General features: G+C 36.8%; 1 protein-coding gene across 1 annotated transcript in view; it reads right to left on the bottom strand.

The window, feature by feature from the left end:
• LIX1 (limb and CNS expressed 1) overlaps positions 1-21046 on the bottom strand; it is a gene marked incomplete at its 3' end in the record, with an annotated part of 35024 nt that extends 13978 nt beyond the window's left edge. Inside the window, exons 1-2 of the mRNA XM_083356528.1 lie at positions 20843-21046; positions 7310-7473 (exon numbers count right to left, since the gene is read on the bottom strand). Of these exons, the coding sequence (XP_083212654.1) occupies positions 7310-7473; positions 20843-20924 (246 nt within the window). The 5' untranslated portion in view covers positions 20925-21046. The remainder of the gene's footprint in view (positions 1-7309; positions 7474-20842) is intronic.
• Between the last annotated feature and the right edge of the window lie 290 nt (positions 21047-21336).

The raw sequence follows: 21336 nt of genomic DNA, 5'->3' as shown, positions 1-21336 counted from the left end.
AAGTGATCCTAGAAGTTCTCATATTCTCTTGCCATTTATTTCAGGCTCTTCTCATTGTAAAGCATCTTCTGAAAAATGCTGCTTTTCCATCACGTGTCCATTTACTGCTTGCCTGATGCAGCCAATGGATTCTAAATTGCAGAGGCATATTTGCTGTACTGAAAGCTCTCTGCTTGTTCCATGAATATGCTGTTTGTATATCAGTTGTGTTGATCTTCTTTGTAAGCTTTTGCTATCCTTATGGCTACTGCTACTTGATAATATTAGATCTAGATCCATCTCTTAACAAAAGTGAATATAGGGAAGTTGAAATTGCTTGCTTTCCTATTCCTGTCTATGGACCAGTATCCTCACCACTACATATATAAGATTAGGGAATATGTCAACTGTCATGTATAGAAATGAGGACATCTCAGAGAAGTGTTTCATAATTAAGGAAGCATGGAAGAGATGGCAATGAGAACAGAAAGCAAAAATGTTAGCATCTCTTTATACTTCCATGGAAAGGAAAATTGGATCCAACCCATTACACCTGCATTGACTAAGGAACATAGAAAGTGACCTTATAAGAAATAATTCATCTATCACAGGAATTTTATATGTGAATATTGTGCTTTCCCATTTTCCCAATAACTTTCTTTGAGCTGTACTTCTTCAAGAAGATCAGAATGAGCTATGACACTTCTTTGTCCAGAGTTACTTTCAGAGAGGCAGCAGAAATGAGAATGCAATACCATAGAACTATGATGAGATCTTTGTTTTTCACCTCCACACGTAGCTGAGCTTCCTAATGGCTATTTGATCCACTGAACCTGAATACTGGAAATATGGTTGCATCTATTAAAATATTTTACAGGTCTATGGATATATTTAGGTTGCCTAAAAGAAGGCATAAACCCAAGAAGGCATAACTTGGGAATATGATACAGCTACTCAGTTGCCCAAATCCTTTTATTTAAATGAAACTGAAGAATATGCAGTTTGGGGGCTATAATTGAAAGACTTTATTTATTGCATTCCTCACAGCAGCTTATATGTAGTTTGGAGATTAAAGGAAGGCTATACAAAATATCACTGGATAGAAACAGAAGGCAGAGACTGGGGCCCAATTGCATGCCTTCTAAGAGCCAAGGATGTGGTTTCAGGAAGTTACCTAAGGCTACAATGAAGAAGATGAAAACCATATGTTTGTGTATTTTAGGTGATGATTGTCCATGGTCAGTGGATTAAAGATTTCTGTAAATCACAATAAACTGGGGATAATAAATCTGAGCTCTTCCTAGTGTAGAAATAAATAAGTTGTATCAGAAGATCTATTATATATCTCAAAGCTTTGTAGAAATATATTTCGAGCTAAAAGTACTTAGTTTAAACATTGCTTCAGCACCGTTTTCTTTTCTAATTATGAATGAATCTTCAGGGGATGGAAAAGGTTAGGTTATCAGTTCTAAATAGGTGGCACTTCTTGAAAAGAGTAGGCTTATAAAAATCTGAAGAAACTAAAATAAAGAGGGATAGAAAATTATCTTGTAGTATATCTGACAGAAATAGCCTTAAGGTTGTTCATGTAGAATCTTTGTATTTTGTTCCTTAATGTATTCATTACGTTACCCTCCACCAAATTGTGTTTTATATATTTGTATCTTGTTCCCAGAAATTAAATTATTACATTCTAGTAATAATTGCAGTGGTCTCTTTTTTTTCCTGAGAGGGATTTTGGTTTTTAAATCAGGTATTACTATACAACAAGATATATGAGCTTCTACATATTGTTGGGTCTTAGGGTGATCTAAGGATCTTTGCCTACAAGGTTTGAGTGAACAGGCACATTTTAATTCTCTTTTTAACAGAAAGAAATCTGATTAAGGAGGAGGTTGAGAAGGCAGGTCAGTCACCATGATAGAAGGAGTTATCAACTTAAGTACAAATAGCACATGCCAGCAAAGGTATTATTTTGTGATGTCTCTTTTTCTATCCCTTATGATAGCTATAATTAGCATGATTTTTTACTAGTTTACATATATAAAGTATATTGTCTGTTTTTATATTTGTTGTTATTTGATTGTTTTATGCCTCCCAGAGTGACATTTTGTGAGATGGGCAGCTACATACATTTAAATAAATAAATGCAAACTTTAAGATGCTTCATGAATCAATCTTCAGCACCGATATTGGTGAAATATTGTAGTGTGTACACCTTTAGCTATCTGCTAAACAAACATTCATGATATTTATGCTTCACAAGATCTTTTGAAGTTGTGCCTAGCAGTTGCAATCAACTTTAGATATCATTGCAGATGCTTCCCATGTTTTGAGACAGTGAAATTTGATAAAGGAATATGCCAGATGCTTTGGCTTGGATCTAAAAGACCTCATGAAACACTCTGTGAACACTGAGGCAATTCTAACCCCATTTCTCTTTGTTATGCTTGAAATCTGTGAAAGCATTTTCTACCTATCTGTGAAAAATATGGCTCACAAGATTGGTCTCTCAGAAATCAATGTGTTGCAAAGTACTCTATCATCAAATAGATTGATAACCAAAAAGCCCTTTGAATGCAATACTCCTATGTGTTGGGAGGCTAAGCCTTATGGTTAAGGTGAAAGTCACTAATATATTCCTTCAAAATTCCAAGATTGCTAGTATCCGTTTTTGTTGAAGGGTTATTTTTCTCTCCAGTAGCTTTTGCTATTTAGAAAAAATAATCTTCCTGCAATTATAATTCTTTGCCTAATCTCAAGATAGTTTTAAAAAATTCCATGGATTACAAACAAAATCTAAACATATAGTGTTAAGTATAAAACAATACTTTCCAATATGACACTGTTAGTTCAATCCCTTAAATAAAATATTGGTCTTTTCTCTGTAATATTACTTTCACTTCTCCCTAGCAATTTTCAACTGCAAACATGCAAAAGTTTAATAACCTCTAGAAACATTTCTTTTCTTTTTTTGCTGCATTAACTTTAACATGCATCTTAAGATATAAATTGACCTAGCTATTGGCTACTTTTCATTTTCTTAGCTGTAATACAAACCCTGAATCTTATATTCAGGTTTCCTTTAATTCATCTAAATAAAGAGTTCAACTTTCTCTTAGAACATTATTTATCATGATCATATTTCAGCTAAAATGTGAAACAGATTGCATTATAGTCAGTGGCACCTCAACTACAGCATATGCTCTGAATCAAAATTTCCCATCAATACATTATATTATTGTAAATCATGTCAGATTGATTTTGGAGTAAGATGTTTGATTTTTTTGAAGTAAGATCATATTTACTATTTAATTGTTCCTTCATGAGTTTTGCCTGCACAATGATTCCTGCACTGACATTTATGTCTAAAAGTTTTCCTTTTTAATTTATAGTTCAGTGTACCGCTCATATAGAAGACAAATGCATACACGATGACACTTTTCAGCTGTTGTTATAAGTTTGAACCCAGTTAAAATAAATTTAGGTCCCTAGCTAGTGGCTAAGCAGGTAAAAACAGAATACAAAAGGGGGGAGGATTGTTGGATAAAAACAGAATATGAAAGAGGAACTTTTAGTAATAAGTGAAAAATAGGTGAAAAAAGTCCCCTTAGTTTGAGTAGAACACCAAGATGGTACTCACCATACTTGTGGATGGCCTCTGATGGAATAGGAGTGGCATTTTGATTACAATACAGTTCAAAGTGTTGGCTCACCTGTAAAGGTCTACATGCCTTAGCAATTAGCTACCTATGGGGGATCTGCCTGACCAATAAAATCTGGATCAGCTTGCATGCTTCAAGTTGCTACAGTAAAATGCTGTCATCCTGTGGAATCTTGAAGGTGTGTCTTCTCTAAAGCTTCATGTGCCCTGAGGTTCATAGAATCTTGGCCCAACTGAATTAGTTCTTCAGGTGCAGTGCAGTGATTTACTCCTTTGTAGTTTATTCCCAATTGTTATGATTATTTTGAATTGGTTATTCTCTCTGATATATTGCTGTTTACTATTTTGTATTTTATTACTTTCAAGTTGTTTTAATCTAAAGAGGAAATTGCCCAGAGTTACTCCTGTGTTTGAGGCAACATAGAGGTTGATAAAGAAATAATTCTTGGTTGATTGATCAAACAATAAAATCACCTTTGAGGTGGGATTCCTGGTTTCATTAGCTGATTACTGCTATATACAACTTGTAGAAACTTTTTGTTTATAACATCATATATATAAACATCTAGAATGAACTTAAAGCAGATACATGTTTAATACCTAGTAAATATGCCCACAAATGATGCAGTGTAGGAACTTGTAGCTTAATGTCAATACTAGTTGAATTTTAATTAGGGCTTTTACAAGAATTCTTTATTTCCTAAATGTTAAAAGAAAATTTAAACCCTATTTAAAATTAAAGATATATTAAATTTCTTCAGTTTATGAAAGTAAATACTTTTGTGAGTGACATTTGTATTGGTGAAAAAGCAAAACCATCTGCTAGAGTAATGAGTGGGTTGACATCAGAGTTCAGTGAAAGGGGAGCCAAAAGCTTATCAGATAGGCCTCTGGTTGCCCTCCTGTATAGTAAGTGGAAAATGAAGTACCATTTTCATGGGTGGATTTTTCTGCTAATGCCTGGTATAAGAGGCATCAAGAAAATAAGAATTATATGGATCCATGGAATTTCTTGGACTTTACATAGTCATGAAGGGAAGGTAATTTCATTGCTCCCAGACCTTTCAGAGCTACTGTTCAAATGTGCATGAGAGATATTTTAATTGATTCTGTTTTTAAAAAATCCTTAAACACAATACTGATATTTAATTAGGAAAAGCACTCTAGCTGAGATATGAGCTAATTTAACTATAATTATTAAGAATAAAATTATGTCATTCTTCCTAGTCTTAATGTGAAGCCATTGCAATGCTATAATAGGCTTTTTTCTTTTTATCCAAATACTAAAAAAAGATGAAAAATTTAATGCTGAAATCCCATATCCTATTAGGTAACATCAATGGATTAGCGGATGTGGCAAAAACCTTGGCAAGATAGTTCACATGCACCCAAAAGAAATACTCACAAGCTCTTTGTCTGATTCCTAGTCAATGGAATAGAGTATACTGCCTGTATACTGTTATTGTTGAGAATGTTTCATAGGTAGGAAAGGAGACAGGTGGCTTATGCATTGGGTTACATTAAAAGCCAACCCATTAATCAGTGTTATCGCTTCCATCTTTTGGAAATTAGTCTTGCAATTAGGATTTTTTCTCCCTTTACTTTGTTCCTGAAACAATCTATTAAAAAAAAGTAGTGGTGCCCATCTAAAAAGCACATAAGGCTTATCTTGTCTAATCAGTCTAATTACCCTTTCAAGCCTTCCACTGATAAACTCAGTAATGAATCATATCTACGATAAAGAAGGCTAAATAGAATGGATGTTCCATTTCAACTAACAGTATCCAAAGTGTATCATCAGCTCTTTTGTAATGCATTTAGGAGACATTAGTTTAGATTAGGGGGTGTCAAACTGCTGACCTGCAGGCCGGATGCAACATGGCGAAACTGCGCCCACCCTATTGCCGGCAATGGAAAAAAAGTCACGATACATCACGACATGTCATGTGACGTTGAGAGTTTGACACCCTTGGTTTAGATGATGAGACTAATAGAAGGAGTACTGACGCAGTTGCAAATGTTAGCAAAGCAAAGTGAATATTATACAGTGATGGTGGCATAACAGGTAGTAATTGCATAGTTTTTATGAAAAATTTTAAAGGAAAACTAGTGACAATCTTCCCATTATGTTTGTCCTATTAGATGCAAATCCCTGGTAGCCAAAACTACAACTATTCCAAATTCAGAGAAATAATTCAATCCCACTTGCATCAAGGTAGAAAAATTGTTAATACAATGCATTTACAATAAAGAGTAACTTTCATTTGTTATTATGATATATGCTAGACAATTCATGACTCATTGGGTCATCCTTTCAGAGATGTTTCCTTAGCAGTTTCCTCAATACCTTCAACAGTAACCGAACTTCTAATGTACAGGACTGCCTTCACTGGAAAAATTGGAATACATTCAGAGATGTACCTGTTTTGAAAACAGCCCATATTGAACTTATAGCAGTCAAATATCAGTGTGGGAAATGTTTTATGATGTTTTGCATTATAAACTTTATGATAATTTTAGTGTCATGAAATACATAATTTTATGTATAAAATGTTTTATAAAATTTGCCAATTTTCAATTCAATAGGAGTCATGGGACCCAGATTTTGGACACATTCTGTAAGTTAGCTTATTTGAGGCACCTTGGTTCAAAAATGGTTGTCCTATGATGCAATGTTTCACCCAGTTAAAGGTTACAGGTACAAGAGTATTAGTGGTATACAGATTTCTTTTAGACACATATTCTTAAAAAGGAAGGCACCTTTCTGGTTCCTGGTTTTTGAACATTTCATATTCATCACTATTTATATATGATTCTACATTTGGAAATAAACAATATAGAATTATATAATATTTGAACTGCTAGTGGCTTGACATTGGGGTGAAGGGAGAGAATATAGAAGGACTGAAGTTGAAAGCTTAAACTATAATACTTGAATAGCTTCCATATTTGCTTTGTTCACATGTGACATACTCTTGACTGCTTTGTGATCTTGATCTGATCTAATATTAGGTATTAGATCCAATAATTTAATACTCTAGTTAATTTGAAAACTGTACACTGTACTTTAGGAAGAATTTTTTTAAAAAGTCAGATCCCATCAGATGTCTACATGAAATGGATAAGAAGGTGAAGACTGTTCCCTTTTTTGGCCTGCCATATGACAGGGGGTCAAATATTATATTTGGATTTAAAGGATTCAGTTGGTGATTGTTATCTGCCAATGTTCCCTTTGAAAAAACTGTCTAGCAACTGACCTCCACATGTTGCTATTTTTGTTAGATGTATCAATGATTTTTTTTTGTAAATGAAACTATCTCCAACCCCAAGAGGTTCGAGGCCAGTTGAGGAATCCGAGACCAAACTGGGCAAGGGAGACAATGATATCATTGATTCTTCCACCCTTCTGAAGTCTCCTGAGCATTTGTTCCAGAAGATAGGGAGACCTTGAGGAACAGATAGGGAAAAAGTCCAGGCTTCCAATGGAAGGGAAATTCCATATAGGTTTCACTAGGTCATTTGATCTTTTTCCCATATTGCCTTTTAAATGTATTGGCACTTTGGCTCTCGTGATGTTGACATAATTCTGATAAATTCATATGATAAACCAGATTTCTTCCATATTTCATACTTCATCATTAAATACACTACTGTATACATTCTTACCTGAAAGTTACCAAAACAGCTTCCTCCAGGCAGGGTGACATAACTTACAAACGGAGGCCCGGGTAAGTTTAGTGACTCGTATACCACAGTGCCTTCACTTGAAAATACACCTTTCTGTTTCTGCTTGTTCTCCCAGAATTCCTGAAGTATTGCCACAACGTTCACTATCAAAATATAGGAGTGAATGTTTTAGTCACAATTCATTGCCTAAAAATTGTCTTCACTATACTAAAAGCAAAATATTTAGAAAGAGTTACGCCGCTGTTGAACTGATCAACCTGTAGCTAGAAAGCAGTTGTCTAGGTCAGGGGTTCCCAATCTTGATAACCTGAACATGCATGAAGCTTCAATCCCCAGAATTTCTCAGTCAGCCCTGCTGGCTGGGGAATTCTGGGAGTTGAAATCCACACATCCTAAAGTCCTAAGGATTGGGAACTCTGCTCTAAATCTTACAAGTGGAGATATCCCTAAGTATCAGGGCTTTTTTTCCTCATAGAGCGCTCAGAATGGCATTCCGGCACCTTTTATTTTTGCAAAAAAAAGGCTCCCTCTATTGGCTTTTGAAAGCCTATTGCAGGGGTAGGCAATCCTGGCACTTTTATGACTCGTGGACTTCAACTCCCAGAAATCCCGAGCCAGCCACGCTGAGGGGAAAGAGAGAGGTTTCCAAGCTGAGCCATGCTGGCTCAGGAATTCTGGGAATTGAAGTCATAAAAAAGCCAAGGTTGCCTAACCCTGCACTAGAAGAGGACATTAAAATTATTTACAAGGTTACTTCTTTAGGAACTAAACTTTTAGAATCTAAAACAGCTAATTCAAAAAAGCCAACAGGAAAGAACCTCACATTTTTCATCTGCTTCTGTCTTTTGGAAGGTAAAATTAGATAACAAAATAATCTATTTCCTATGTTAACATCTCTGCAAGGAAATCAATAAAGGTAACAGGAAAGAAATGAGAAACATTTTTCTCAATGTAATATGTCTAATTTAGCTGATGCTAGAAAAAAAATAGTATCTTTTGTACATACTGTATTACATGGCTTTCCAACCTTTTCACCCATTGTACCACTTTTAGGATATGACAATATCCGAGTACCACCAGTCGCCTAGCAAGGTGTCAAAAACTTGATGACCAAAAAAAGAGGGAAAAACTGATGAAGTACAGGTAGTCCTTGACTTACAACAGTCTGCTTAGTGACTGTTCAAAGTTACAATGGCACTGGAAAAAGTGCTCCCCAAGCCACAGCCGAGAAAGACACTTGCCCGCCCGCCTGGCAGAACTCTTCTTCCTGTCCAAGGTTTTCATTGTTGTGAGCATTTCTGTTGAGGATTGGCAGCAGTGGTGGGGTGTTTGGTTTTTATTCCCCCCATTTGTTGGGTGGTTGCAGCAGGTTTTGGTCACTTCACATGACCCTGGGACACTGTGACCATCATATGTATATGAATCAATTGTCAAGCATCTGAATGTAAATCACAAGACCCTGGAGATGCTGCAACATTCCACCTGATCGGTGCTTCTTCTGGGCTCAGCAGATGTGCCGGGATCAGTGCCGAGCTCCAGCTGAAGCCTGGCACTGATCCTGGTGTTTCCACTGAGCCCTGACAGCCCTGCAGCTCCAGCCATCTCTCGGTGCTGCCACCAATTCAGCTCATTCCCCTCCCTGGCTACCACTTTTCTAGGATGGTTGCATACCACCTACCAGGTGCCAATGTACCACAGGTGGTACCAGTACCATTGGTTGAAAAGCCCTGCTCTATTACAACTAAAGGTAAAGGTAAAGGTTCCCCCGCACATGCGTGCTAGTCATTTCCAACTCTAGGTTTTTACGTGCTTTCGAACTGCTAGGTTGGCAAAAGCTGGGACGAGTAACAGGCGCTCACTCTGCTACGTGGCACTTGGGATTCGACCCACCAAACTGCCGACCATTTGATCGACAAGCTCAGCATCCTAACCCACTGAGCCACCATGTCCCTTTTCTATTACAACTAAACCACTTTAAATTAAACAATTCTTAAAAATGAAATATTCTTAATTTGGACTTTATTTTTACTATTTGGACTGTTGTGTGTTTTGAAAAATAGATTATTCAGAATCTAGTTATATTGCACTTCAGTCTTTAAATAATATATACATAACAATATATGACGTTTTCCATGGTGAGCTCAACAACAATAACATTTATTAAAAAGGCTAAAATAATTTCTGGTGGTATTATCTGTACATTAAAATTTTGTTTAATCACAATCTTCCACTTTTCATATTCTGGACAAGCAGTGGTCATGTATCCTAGCAAAAGATGTTACATATGTGCATAAGCATAGTCACTAGCATATGCCTTTTTAAAAATATCAAACATACAAAGAAACAAATATAAGTCCAAAATATCTGTATTACATCCAGAAATGCCAACTTTGCAACCAGTTTTTCTCATCCATAACTATGGCACCCTAAGGATACCTGCATACATGCAAATGCTTCTCTGTGATCAGTAACGCAGCAGGGATTGCTTTTTCCTTCCAGTAACAGATTGCTGGGAAATACCAAACATGGCCTTCAGAATTCCAATGTTTGTTACAAATTTTTCTGGATGTGGTGGGAAAGAGGCCTAGAAATGCCAGCACAAATACATCACACTTGCTGAACGTGCACACGCAACTAATTACAATCTTCAATTATATGTGATATATCTAAAATGAGATGGGCTGTCTCAACTGCAACTTGCAAACCATTCCGTTTTGCAGCAAAACAGTCCAGTAGAGCTTAGAGTGGACTCATTAACACAATTTTTTGGGAAGGAAAGAAACAGAAGGAGAGTTTAACATCTTCCAGTTGATGTTATGTTATGTAACATCTTCTGGGAGTTGAAGTCCACGAGTCATAAAAGAGCCAATGTTGCCTACACCTGGCCTATTGGCCGGCAAACGTTGCACAGGCAAGTTGTCTGCAGCGAAGGCAGGAACTTTGCAACTCTCCCTGCTGCACAACTATACCATCTCAACTACGTAAGAAAGATATTATTTGCAAATAGGATGGCAATAAACAATTAAGGCTGCATTTATATCAGGGCTTTTCAACCTTTTCAGAAATTGTAGCACTTTTAGGACATGACAATATTCAAGCACCACTAGTGCTTAATAAGGTGTCAAAAACTTGATGACTAAAAAAAAGGGGGGGTATTTTGGGTTTCATTGGTTAGATTCATTTATTGTTATAGAAATGGCTAGTTTATAATATTATAGAAAAGCAAAAAGTTGAGGTTCAATGTTAATGCTTCCTTCTACTCCTGCAATAGAGGAAGTCAGAAGTCAGTGCCTTTTCTTTTTCCCTTCTCCCCCTCACTTTTCCCTTTTTCTCTCACCCTTCACTCGCAAAAGCCCCCTACCCACTCACACTTTGCTCACAAAAGCCTCCCGTCGCTCACACTCACTCCTCCGTCTCTTTCAAAGGCACCTCATTCCGTTTCTTCCCCATTCACTCTGTCTCTTTCAAAGGCCTCTTGCTCGCTCGGTCACTTACTGCCCCGTTGCTTCCAAACCCCATTTGCTCGTTCACTTACTCACTTACTGCCCCGTCTCTTCCAAATGCCATTTGCTCATTCACACACTTCCTTACTGCCCCGTCGCTTCCAAACGCCACTTGCTTGCTCACTCACTTACTGCATTTGGAAGCGATGGGACAGTAAGTAAATGAGTTCCAGGGGTGGGGGTTCAAAGGACGGGTGGCAATGCCATTGCAAGACACCGGTACCGTTCCCAGTGACAGCACCTCTGAGTTCTGGCACCTTTTTTTTTTTAAGAAAAAAAGCACTGCTAAGTATGATTCCGTATCTAAAGTATTCACATAGACTGGCATTTTTCATTCAAGGTAGAAAAGCTGATTAGTTAAAATAGAACTTCAATAATTATTTCAATGTTTCAGATTTGGAAGTTGGAAGAGGCAGAGTATGTCATTGAGGCCAACCTATTATTCAGTGCATGAATCCAGTTTAAAACAAATGTAATGGCTGTCCAGTTTGTATTTGAACATCTCCAGGGAAAGACATGCTACCATCTTTCTGGAAAACTGGTTTCACTGATGAACTATTCTTACTTTTGGGGAAATTTTTCCCCCTTAACATTCAGTTGGAATCTGTCTTGACTTACTATCACTTGAATCCATTCCTCATGGCAGCATGGCAGAACACAATTAATGTTGCTAGTTTGGGGGCAAGACCTGTTTAATTTGTACACATTTTAATCTTGTATTTTATGTTTTAAATTTTATGTCATATAGTGCCTTATTTTAATTGTGATGCTCCTGTCATGAATGAATAAATAAAACTTAAATCCATTACAGAATTCCATGTCTTGCACTCTGGATTTAGAGAGAATAATTCTTGATCATATCCTGTGAGATTAGTGCTTTTCTTAACAAGATGAACTGGAAACAAGATATACAGACTACAAGAACTTTTGATTAGATTTATTGTAAAACAGCTAATGAAGCTATTATGAAGTAATCCCAGCAACTGCTGCATATTAAATAAAAAATCTACTTATAGCGAAGTCAGGATTCAGATTCCTACATCTCCTTCTCCTGTCCATGGAATATAACTCAAGGAAGCCAGTATCTTCTGGGTTGAAAGTGCGGTTTCCACATGCCTCTTGTTTGGATAATTTTAGTTAAAATCCACATGTTCTCTTCCTCTTAATCATAAAGACAACTGGACCTAATTTAAATTTTATTAAGATTAGAGAATATGTTTCTTCCCAGCCTTCTGAGATTATATGTGTGTGTGTGTGTGTGTACACATATACATAAAGGTAAAAGTTTCCCCGCACATGCGTGCTAGTCGTTTCTGACTCTAGGGGATGGTGCTCATCTCTGTTTCAAAGCCGAAGAGCCAGCGCTTGTCCGAGAACGTCTCCATGGTCATGTGGCCGGCATGACTAGACGCCAAAGGCGCATGGAACGCTGTTACCTTCCCACCATAGTGGTCCCTATTTTTCTACCTGCATTTTTACGTGCTTTCGAACTGCTAGGTTGGCAGAAGCTGGGACGAATAACAGGCACTCACTGTTACGTGGCACTCGGGATTCGACCTGCCAAACTGCCAACCTTCTGATCGACAAGCTCAGCGTCCTAACCCACTGAGCCACCGCATCCCTTCACATATACATATATGTATGTATATGTATGTATGTATTCAACAGAATATAAAAGTAATAATTAAATCATATCTTTCTTAATATTTCTGTTGTCAAATAGCTCACACTGTCAGGAAATAAATGGTTTTGGGGGTAAAAGAGTAAATTAAAATGGTAACATGCATAGAAAAATATCACAAAAACTCTACCTCCATTGCATATCATAGTCAACCAGCACACCTCAAAGCAAACCTCAAATGTGATATTCAAAGTATCAGTTGTGTACATTTTTCCTTTTAGCTTATTGATCTCCCTGTTACAACAAAGTAATGTGCTTTCAAACTAGCTTTGAGCTGACCTCACCTGTTTTAGATCCATTTAAAATTTAATGGAAGCAAGAGTGTTTGATAGCTATCTTTAGTACATAGCTGAGTGGTAACAGAATGCAATTTCTGATGAAGAATCCCATTGCTGTAGAATAGGTTCTAAATGTTTTTGGAACTACATGCATTTTATATCCTTATTTTCTTCTTGTCTCATGTCATCCATCAAAATAATGATAGCTACTTCAAAAATGTGTACAGTCTGGCTATACTGAAGAGCTTTATATAAGGATAACATAATGCTAATCTTGTAATAGTTTTGTTTTGCAATCCTGTTATGGGTAATCTAATGGACAACCTCCAACTCTATCAAAAAGCATTCTTCATCCTGGAGCAATTCAGACTGCCAGAACTACCAGTAAGATTAACTTTCTAGATTTGCTGTCCCAAAGAATTAGAAAGGTACCTGATTAGGGAAAGGCTGTTGATTACCTTTCAGAAGAACAAGGAGATCCAAGTAAACAAAAACTAAAATAGAAAACAGGTGATTTCATAGTAGTAGATAGTAGAATTAAGATTTGATACAGAAAATTAACAAAATTGAATTCTGATCAGCACTAAGGGATACTACCTAATCTATTTGTTCTTAAAGCCTAGGATTGTCTGGTCTGACTGCCCTTAAAAGTTTGGGGCTGATATTTTTAATAGCACTTCTTTTTCTTTTAAAAGTTGAAAGAAATGGAATTGAAAATGGGACATTTATACTCCACCCATTCTGATGCACAAGCTGTAATCAGATGAATTGGCCAAAAATTGCCGAACAGGCAAGTAAAAGTAGTCCTCAACTTACAACAATTGGTTTAGTGACCATTCAAAGTTACAAAGGCACTGAAAAATGTGACTGATGACCATTTTTCACAGTTATGATCTTTGAAGCATCCCCATGATCATGCGATCAAAATTCAGATGCTTGGCAGCTGGTTCATGTTTATGATCGTTGCTGTGTCCTAAAATCATATGATCACCTTTTGCCACCTTCTCACAAACTAAATCAATGGGGAAGCCAGATTCACTTAACAACCGGGTTACTAAGTTATCAGCTGCAGTGATTCACTCAACAACTGTAGCAAGAAAGGTCATTAAATGGGGCAAAACTCACTTAACAAATGTCTCACTTAATAAGACAAATTTTGGGCTCAATTGTGATTGTACATCACATCCTGTATATCTCAAATTGTATTTTACTTATTTTGACTGCATTCACAAAGCTAGGACATGCATAATACATACATACACACACACACACACGATAGTGCCATTAGTTTACCCATTAATCTAAGCCATAATTGGTGCATCATTTATTTTAGAAAGATAAAGACAAACAGACTTCATTATGGTTTTGTACAATTCGTTTATTGCTACTTACACACAAATCATCAATGTGCTTCGATTTATAGAACAAGAAATGATCAAATGGTCAATATTAATGGCTGAAGAACCATTACAGCATGACTGCTTTTCCAGTAGAGAAACCAATGTATTGGTCATGGATTCTCTGTTTCTGTGGGCCCTCCAGTCATGACATTTATTCATCTCTGTGACATTTTTCCTGTGCACTATGCTGCCATATACAAATTGGGCTTGCAGTTGCAATATGGAAGGGGAACAAGATGTGTGAATTAGGAAAACAAAATTATTCTGCAGAATAATTATAATTATAATTATAATTATAATTATAATTATTCTCTCTCTCTCTCTCTTTCCCTCCCTCCCTCCCTCTCTCTCCATATCTTTATCTCTGTCTCTCTCACCTACCTATCTACTTACCTAGCTACCTATCTATCTGTTTTCAAGCAGTGTCACTACAAGGCTTTCATATTTTGAAGGACAAGTATGTTTATTCTTGACCATTCATTACAAAACAGAGAACACATAAAAATGATTGCTTGATTTTTTTCCACTAGATTTTGGGAAAGATTTATTTTTTAATGAAAAATATTTCTTTTAACGAGCATGTAACCTGGAACCTATCCTTTCCTTTCCCTTATGTTCTTGTTGATAAAATAATACACCAACAAGAACATCCTTGCTTTGGAATAGTTCTGTTTAGGATTGCTTGCAAAAAATGTTGTTTTCAGCGGAGGTTTATTCCTAGGTCAGTGGCCTTACCAATCAAGTGGAAGTGGGCCCCTTGGAAATCAGCAAAATTAATAGACTTACATTGGCTATGTAAAGCATCAAAGAGGCAAAGAAGATAATAGTTTCAGGTTTAAATTGCAATAAAGAGACCACACAGAAGTGAAGGAAGCCACCCAAAGCTGAGGAATGAATTGTTAGAACTGATGAAGGAATGTTAGGGCAGAAGCCTGTTGCAGCCTTTCTAGCTGTGTCTGGTATTGAGACAGAATCCTGATACTCTTTCATGGACACAAGTAAAAAACCATTTATAAAGAAGACAAGCAGTGTATATTTTCTGCTTCGTCAATTGTAAAGACTTTTCAACAGAAAGGTTGTTTTATTTAACTTGTCAGATTAATATTAAATAACCGTTTGACTATTGAGTAGGAAAAATAACAGTCCTTTGGAGTTTAGTATATATTCAAGATCCCCTCACCCTCTTTTTTTTAAAGGAAGATTCTTTAATGCAAGGCTACTAAAATTGCCTTCCATTTCCTCAATCAATCTGCAGCATGTAATAAGTAAAATTAGATAATTTAAACATACATAACTTTAATGTTCACCTTCTGGCAGCTGCCTCCCATTAGGGGCTATAATTTAACCAATACCTCACACTGAAGCTGCAAAAGTATTCTCAGCTCTGCACATACATATTAAATGAAATGAAGAGAAAAATGCATACTGCAATAGCTATATAGGTACAGGAATAACAACAAAAGCAAAACAGTTTATTTACTTTTATGCATATGCCAATCATCACCAAAAGTTTTTCATTGGCTTACAGCAAACTAAAATGAATAGGATTAATATAAAAATAGGGACCACTATGGTGGGAAGGTAACAGCGTTCCGTGCGCCTTTGGTGTCTAGTCATGCCAGCCACATGACCACGGAGACGTCCTCGGACAAGCGCTGGCTCTTCAGCTTTGAAACAGAGATGAGCACCGGCCCCTAGAGTTGGAAACGACTAGCACGCATGTGCGGGGGAAACTTTACCTTTTTAATATAATAATTTTTCTTTTATGTCCTGTGCTAAGCACATTGGGCTACAAGCATACTCTAAAAGCTTCAATCCGCACCTACAATCTTCATATCCTTCCATTTAAGACTGATGTTTTTCAGGTCTTGCTGAAATGTTTGGCACCAGGTTTTGTTTGGCCTTTTTCTTTTTGTCCGACCATCTGGTGGTATCCAATGGATTGCGGTCTTTGCTGGATGTCACAGAGCACATGTCCAGCCAAGTGCATTCTTCATAATAATAGGGCCAAGTAAATAGTATCAATGACAAAACAAAACAACAATACATCTCTCTTTAAGGTCTTCATTTATTCCAAAATGTCCTCCTGGACTACATTTACAACTCTTTGGATTGGAAGCTTGATAAAGATGAGATTTGAATAACGGGTGGTAGGGTGCCTCAAAGGTGGGGGCACTAACATCAAGAAAGCTTGAGTCCTAAGTAGTAGTGTGATTCTTTCAGTGATGATAACCTCAGGAAAACTCTCTGATTTCTAGAGGTGAGCAGATTCAACCTAGAGAAGCAAGGAATGTAGACAGAGAGGACCACTAATTTGAAAAAGGGGTCAAAGAGGCCATCTACATTAAGACTGAACAGGTCTCTCTCAACAGAGGAGGAGGGATACAACACCACCTCTCTCCTGTTTACAACATTGTCCTTTCAGCAATTCCAAGAAGGTTCCACACCCATTTGCACTATACAGGGGACCCTGAGAGAATAGATAAAACTCCAAGTGGCCTCAACAATTCTCAGAAAGAGTGCTAACGACCGGATGACTGCAAAGAATATAAATCCTTCCATCTGCCACCATTCAGTCAGAACGGAAGAAGCTTCCTGGATGAGAAATGAAATGTTTTCAAGAAAAAACAAAGGAAGTCCAGTTGCCTTTTGAAAAAGCACATTTGGGACAACCATGACCTGGATGACTGAGAATCTCCATAGATATTTCCCTAATGGGTTGAATTCAAAATTGTTCTGGTGTGGGGAAAAAAGGAGACAATAATGTTTTTTTTCTACTGTATAGGTGAGCAACATTTAGGACCCTGACAACTATACAGGTGTCTTTACCTGTCTACCAACATATATTTCTTCTATCAACCCAACTATACACACAGATTCATGAAAGGTCCCAGTAAAGAAGAGAAGAGAAAAAGCACATGGCTTCCTATTTATTTTCAATTTGAAACAGCTGCTGATTGATTACAGATGGTCTTTGAGTTATGACCATAATGGAACCTGTCCATTATGGTCATAAGTAGTGATGGCCATATAATGGGTCATCATATGACCAACCTGAATTTACTACCTGTTTTGCAGTGATCATTAAGTGAATCATAATGGTTATTAAGTGAGTCCACTGTCATTAAGCAAAGCAATTGTTCGCTAAGGGCATTTTCACCGAAAACTGGAAGCAAATGTCAGTTTCCATAAAAAATTTTTTTTAAATCATGGTCATGTGACAATATGATGTTGCAAACAACTGTGTTGCTGAACACCTGAAATGCAGTCATATGCCTGGCGGGGGCAGCCATTGAAACTTCGGAAGCCAGTTGTAAATACCTTTTAGAGAGATCTGTCATAACTTTGAACAGTTGCTTAGTGACAGATAAGTTGAGGACTACCAGTAATTAGTCAAGCTAGTCCAGAGCCATACTAGAATATGAATGAAGGGCTTGGCTGGTAACTTGTCTCTGGTATTTTTAGATAAATTAACAACATTCCCATAAGTCAGAGGCTGTCTTTCCAACTTGTTGTCCTCCTGTTGCATTAGGATACTTCCTGGAATTTTCAGCTAGCATGTCAATATCTGGGTTAGATGATGGATTCTGAGACCACTATGCCCAAAGCGCCAAGTTGAAAGAGACATTTTTTGCACATTTAAACGATGCATACACCACACTAAGCTGTAACTCCTATTCAGGTATTATCTAAAACTGATTACACACAGAACAATGGCAGAAATATATTTTGTCCTGCATACTGTAGATGTCTCTCTATATAGTACCAATATTTATAACAAGAAACCTTTAACAGAATAAAAGAATTGGAAGGTAATTCCACTGACATTGTCACCAAACTAATCTTTACCAAACTGATTTTCCCATCTTGATTTTCTTTGATAATATAACTAGCAAATTCTTCCACTAGTGATATCCCATAAACAAAAGTGATAGTACCACTTTTTAAATACATATACATATACATACATACATACATACATACATATACACATATACATATATACACAACACAGTGCTAGGCTGCATTAACAGAGGGATAGAATCAAGATCAAGTGAAGTACTAATACCACTTTACAACGCTTTGGTAAGGCCACACCTGGAATACTGCATCCAGTTTTGGTCACCACGATGTAAAAAAGATGTCGATACTCTAGAAAGGGTACAGAGAAGAGCAACAAAGATGATTGGGGGACTGGAGGCTAAAACATATAGGGAACGGTTGCTGGAATTGAGTATGTGTAGTTTAACGAAGAGAAGGGTGAGGGGTGACATGATAGCAGTGTTCCAATATCTCAGGGGCTGCCACAAAGAAGAGGGAGTCAAGCTATTCTCCAAAGCACCTGAAGGCAGGACAAGAAGCAATGGATGGAAACTAGTCAAGGAGAGAAGCAACCTAGAACTAAGGAGAAACTTCCTGACAGTTAGAACAATTAACCAGTGGAACAACCTGCCTCCAGAAGTGGTGAATGCTCTAACACTGGAAGTTTTTAAGAAGAGACTGGACAGCCATTTGCCTGAAATGGTATAGGGTTTCCTGCCTGAGCAGGGGGTTGGACTAGATGACCTCCAAGGTCCCTTCCAACTTATTAACACACACACACACACACATACACACACACACACATATGGAACACAAAATAAGACATCCTACTATTAAATACAGTACATTGTGTTGTTTAAGTGTCCTCTTTATTTTTTGAGCAGTATATATATAAACACAGTATATAAACTGTGGGATACAAAATGTAAATCTGCCCTTAGTAAATATAATTACCAATGTATTGGTAAATATAATTACCAAAGAAAGAGCACGCTTTCAAGATCCATAACATAAGATGCCTGAAAACCTGAGGGACAACTGGAGACTAAGTAATAGCTTGATGAGGTCCCATTACTTTTCAGTTCCCTGTAGAGTATTCTGAATACTTCTGCAGTACTCTGTAGAACTTGTAACTTATAACTGGATTCCACATTCATTTTCAAGTTTAGGAAACTTGCCACCTATACTGAAATATGATTACCAGATTTCTCAAACCCCCTGCTGTACTAAAAGGTAGTTTCTACTTTAGAAGTGATTTAGAGCTGTCAGTTCATAACACAGCAAATAAGAAGTAACGACATAATCAAAGAGTGCGAAGATTACTAAAGTACTTTTTTGATGATTGGCTCCACTTTTGTGGTAAGATTCCATTAAAATGATATTTTAAACCCTTCTTGTTTGCCATGTGCTTTTTCTGGTTTATTATAGCCATTTTCTCACCCTATAATCTGTGGGTGGTCACAGTAACCATCTGAGAGGCCAGTAAATATACTTTCAATCAAAACCTTGCCAGATGATTTTCAGGAATTCACCACAAAGAAGGGGAAAGAAAGCTTCCCATCTTTTATTCACCAAATGCTTCTTGCTTTATAAGATGCATCTGCTCCTACAAGGTTTCAGAGTAAAAAAAAAAAAAACTCAGTCTAACGTAGGATGGTTGCAACAGGAGGGAGCTTTTCTTCTGGGTGGGCTAAGGAAGTTCTGTTCATGTTTGTTTATATAACTGTTGATTTCTGACAAACTCTGTATGCAGTAACAAAATACATAACTGTTCTTTGCCAGCTGCTTATTTCAAGCACTAATGCCATTCAGTTTAGAAAGAATCATTCTGTGCAGTGTCATTTAACGTAAGAATTAAGCATATCCTTAATGTTTAGTAACATATTTCAAGATTAGCTACTTTTAAAAATGTTAATTCTGGAAACAAAATATGTGAAACTTAGGTTAACTGACTGTTCCTCTTTCTCTCTCTCTCCATTGTCTCTCCACCTCACACTCACAGTAAACAAAAAGTGATATTAAAGAAGGTGATGGAACATTCTTAAATAAGTCTAGGACCTTTTTCGCAAAGTGCTCAAAACTGATTTTCTGTAGTGTTCCGAGAATTTTACTTCTCAGAGTTTAGGATTGCAGGATCCTGATCCTCTGTCAGATGTAAAATACTTAGTCTTTAAAAAAAGAGAGTTCATGTTTGAATATTTAGAAGCATGAGTCAAAACTAGCAAGCTCAGATTACATAGAAGAAAGGGAGCTTTTAGATACCGATATCTAGCATTTTTAGAGCTAAATTTATTATAGTATAAACTTTAATAGGAAAAATAAACACAGCACAAATACTAACACCAATTTAGAATTTACTACAAACTAAAAGCTCCATGCAGTAATTGTGTGTCTGCATGAATACATTACACTAATCACAAAAAATCATATTTTACTGAGATTCTGAATTGCATTAAATGTATTAACACCCAGACACAAAACTATATATATCATATCATATAAAGATCACAATGTAGTCTTAATATTCTGCAACAAGCTTTTTTTTATAAGACACATTAAAGCTACCTAGAGACAAAGGTATTTCCCAATATAATAAACCATATATCAGTTGATTTTTTTTGGTTGAATTCTAAGAGGCTTATTTTAAAGGCAGTAAATTAATATAAAGTCAAATATGCTACTGATAGAAAGTAAAATACCATACAGAGTCTCTTAATCTTTCTCAATATTGAATCTGTACGTAAGATATTGCGAACAGACCTTTGCAATGTCTCTGTCCTACAGATTTCAGCAATTTCTCTCAGCAGTGCAGAAACTTTGGTACTTACAGTCTTTAAATGCTAGCGTAGGATCTCTGTGCGGCAAGACTTGAGAAATGATGTGCTGTAGAGATTCCAAAGTTCTGTCCATCTTGAGCTGCTTTTTTCCAGACTGCCCCCACAAAGTGCCCACATGCCAGAATTCTTCCAGTCCTGTCTTGAATTTATGCAGCTCATTGATGAACTGGATTACCAACGAATCCCTTTCAACATCTGCCAATCAGACATCGGCCAGATTCAAAAGACCCTTCAGGGGGTCTCCCTCCCTGGCTCACTTATCTTTGTTGTTGGCTGAGCTAATTAGTGAGAGGAGGCTGACTACTGCTTTCCTCTGTGAAACATACCCCCTACTGGCTAGCTGGAGAAGCTAATCATGAAAAAGGTATTCCTCTTCTCATCCTGACATCAACAGACCCAGAGTTTGGATTTCTGTTAACTTAAATAAGAATCCAACCTCATGACGCTAATAACAAAGGGGAAAAATTAAAGAGATTGAAAAGGTA

This window comes from Vipera ursinii (assembly GCF_947247035.1).
Source record: "Vipera ursinii genome assembly, chromosome: 2".
In the NCBI taxonomy this organism is placed as follows: domain Eukaryota; kingdom Metazoa; phylum Chordata; class Lepidosauria; order Squamata; family Viperidae; genus Vipera; species Vipera ursinii.
This window is presented reverse-complemented; position numbering and strand designations above follow the sequence as displayed.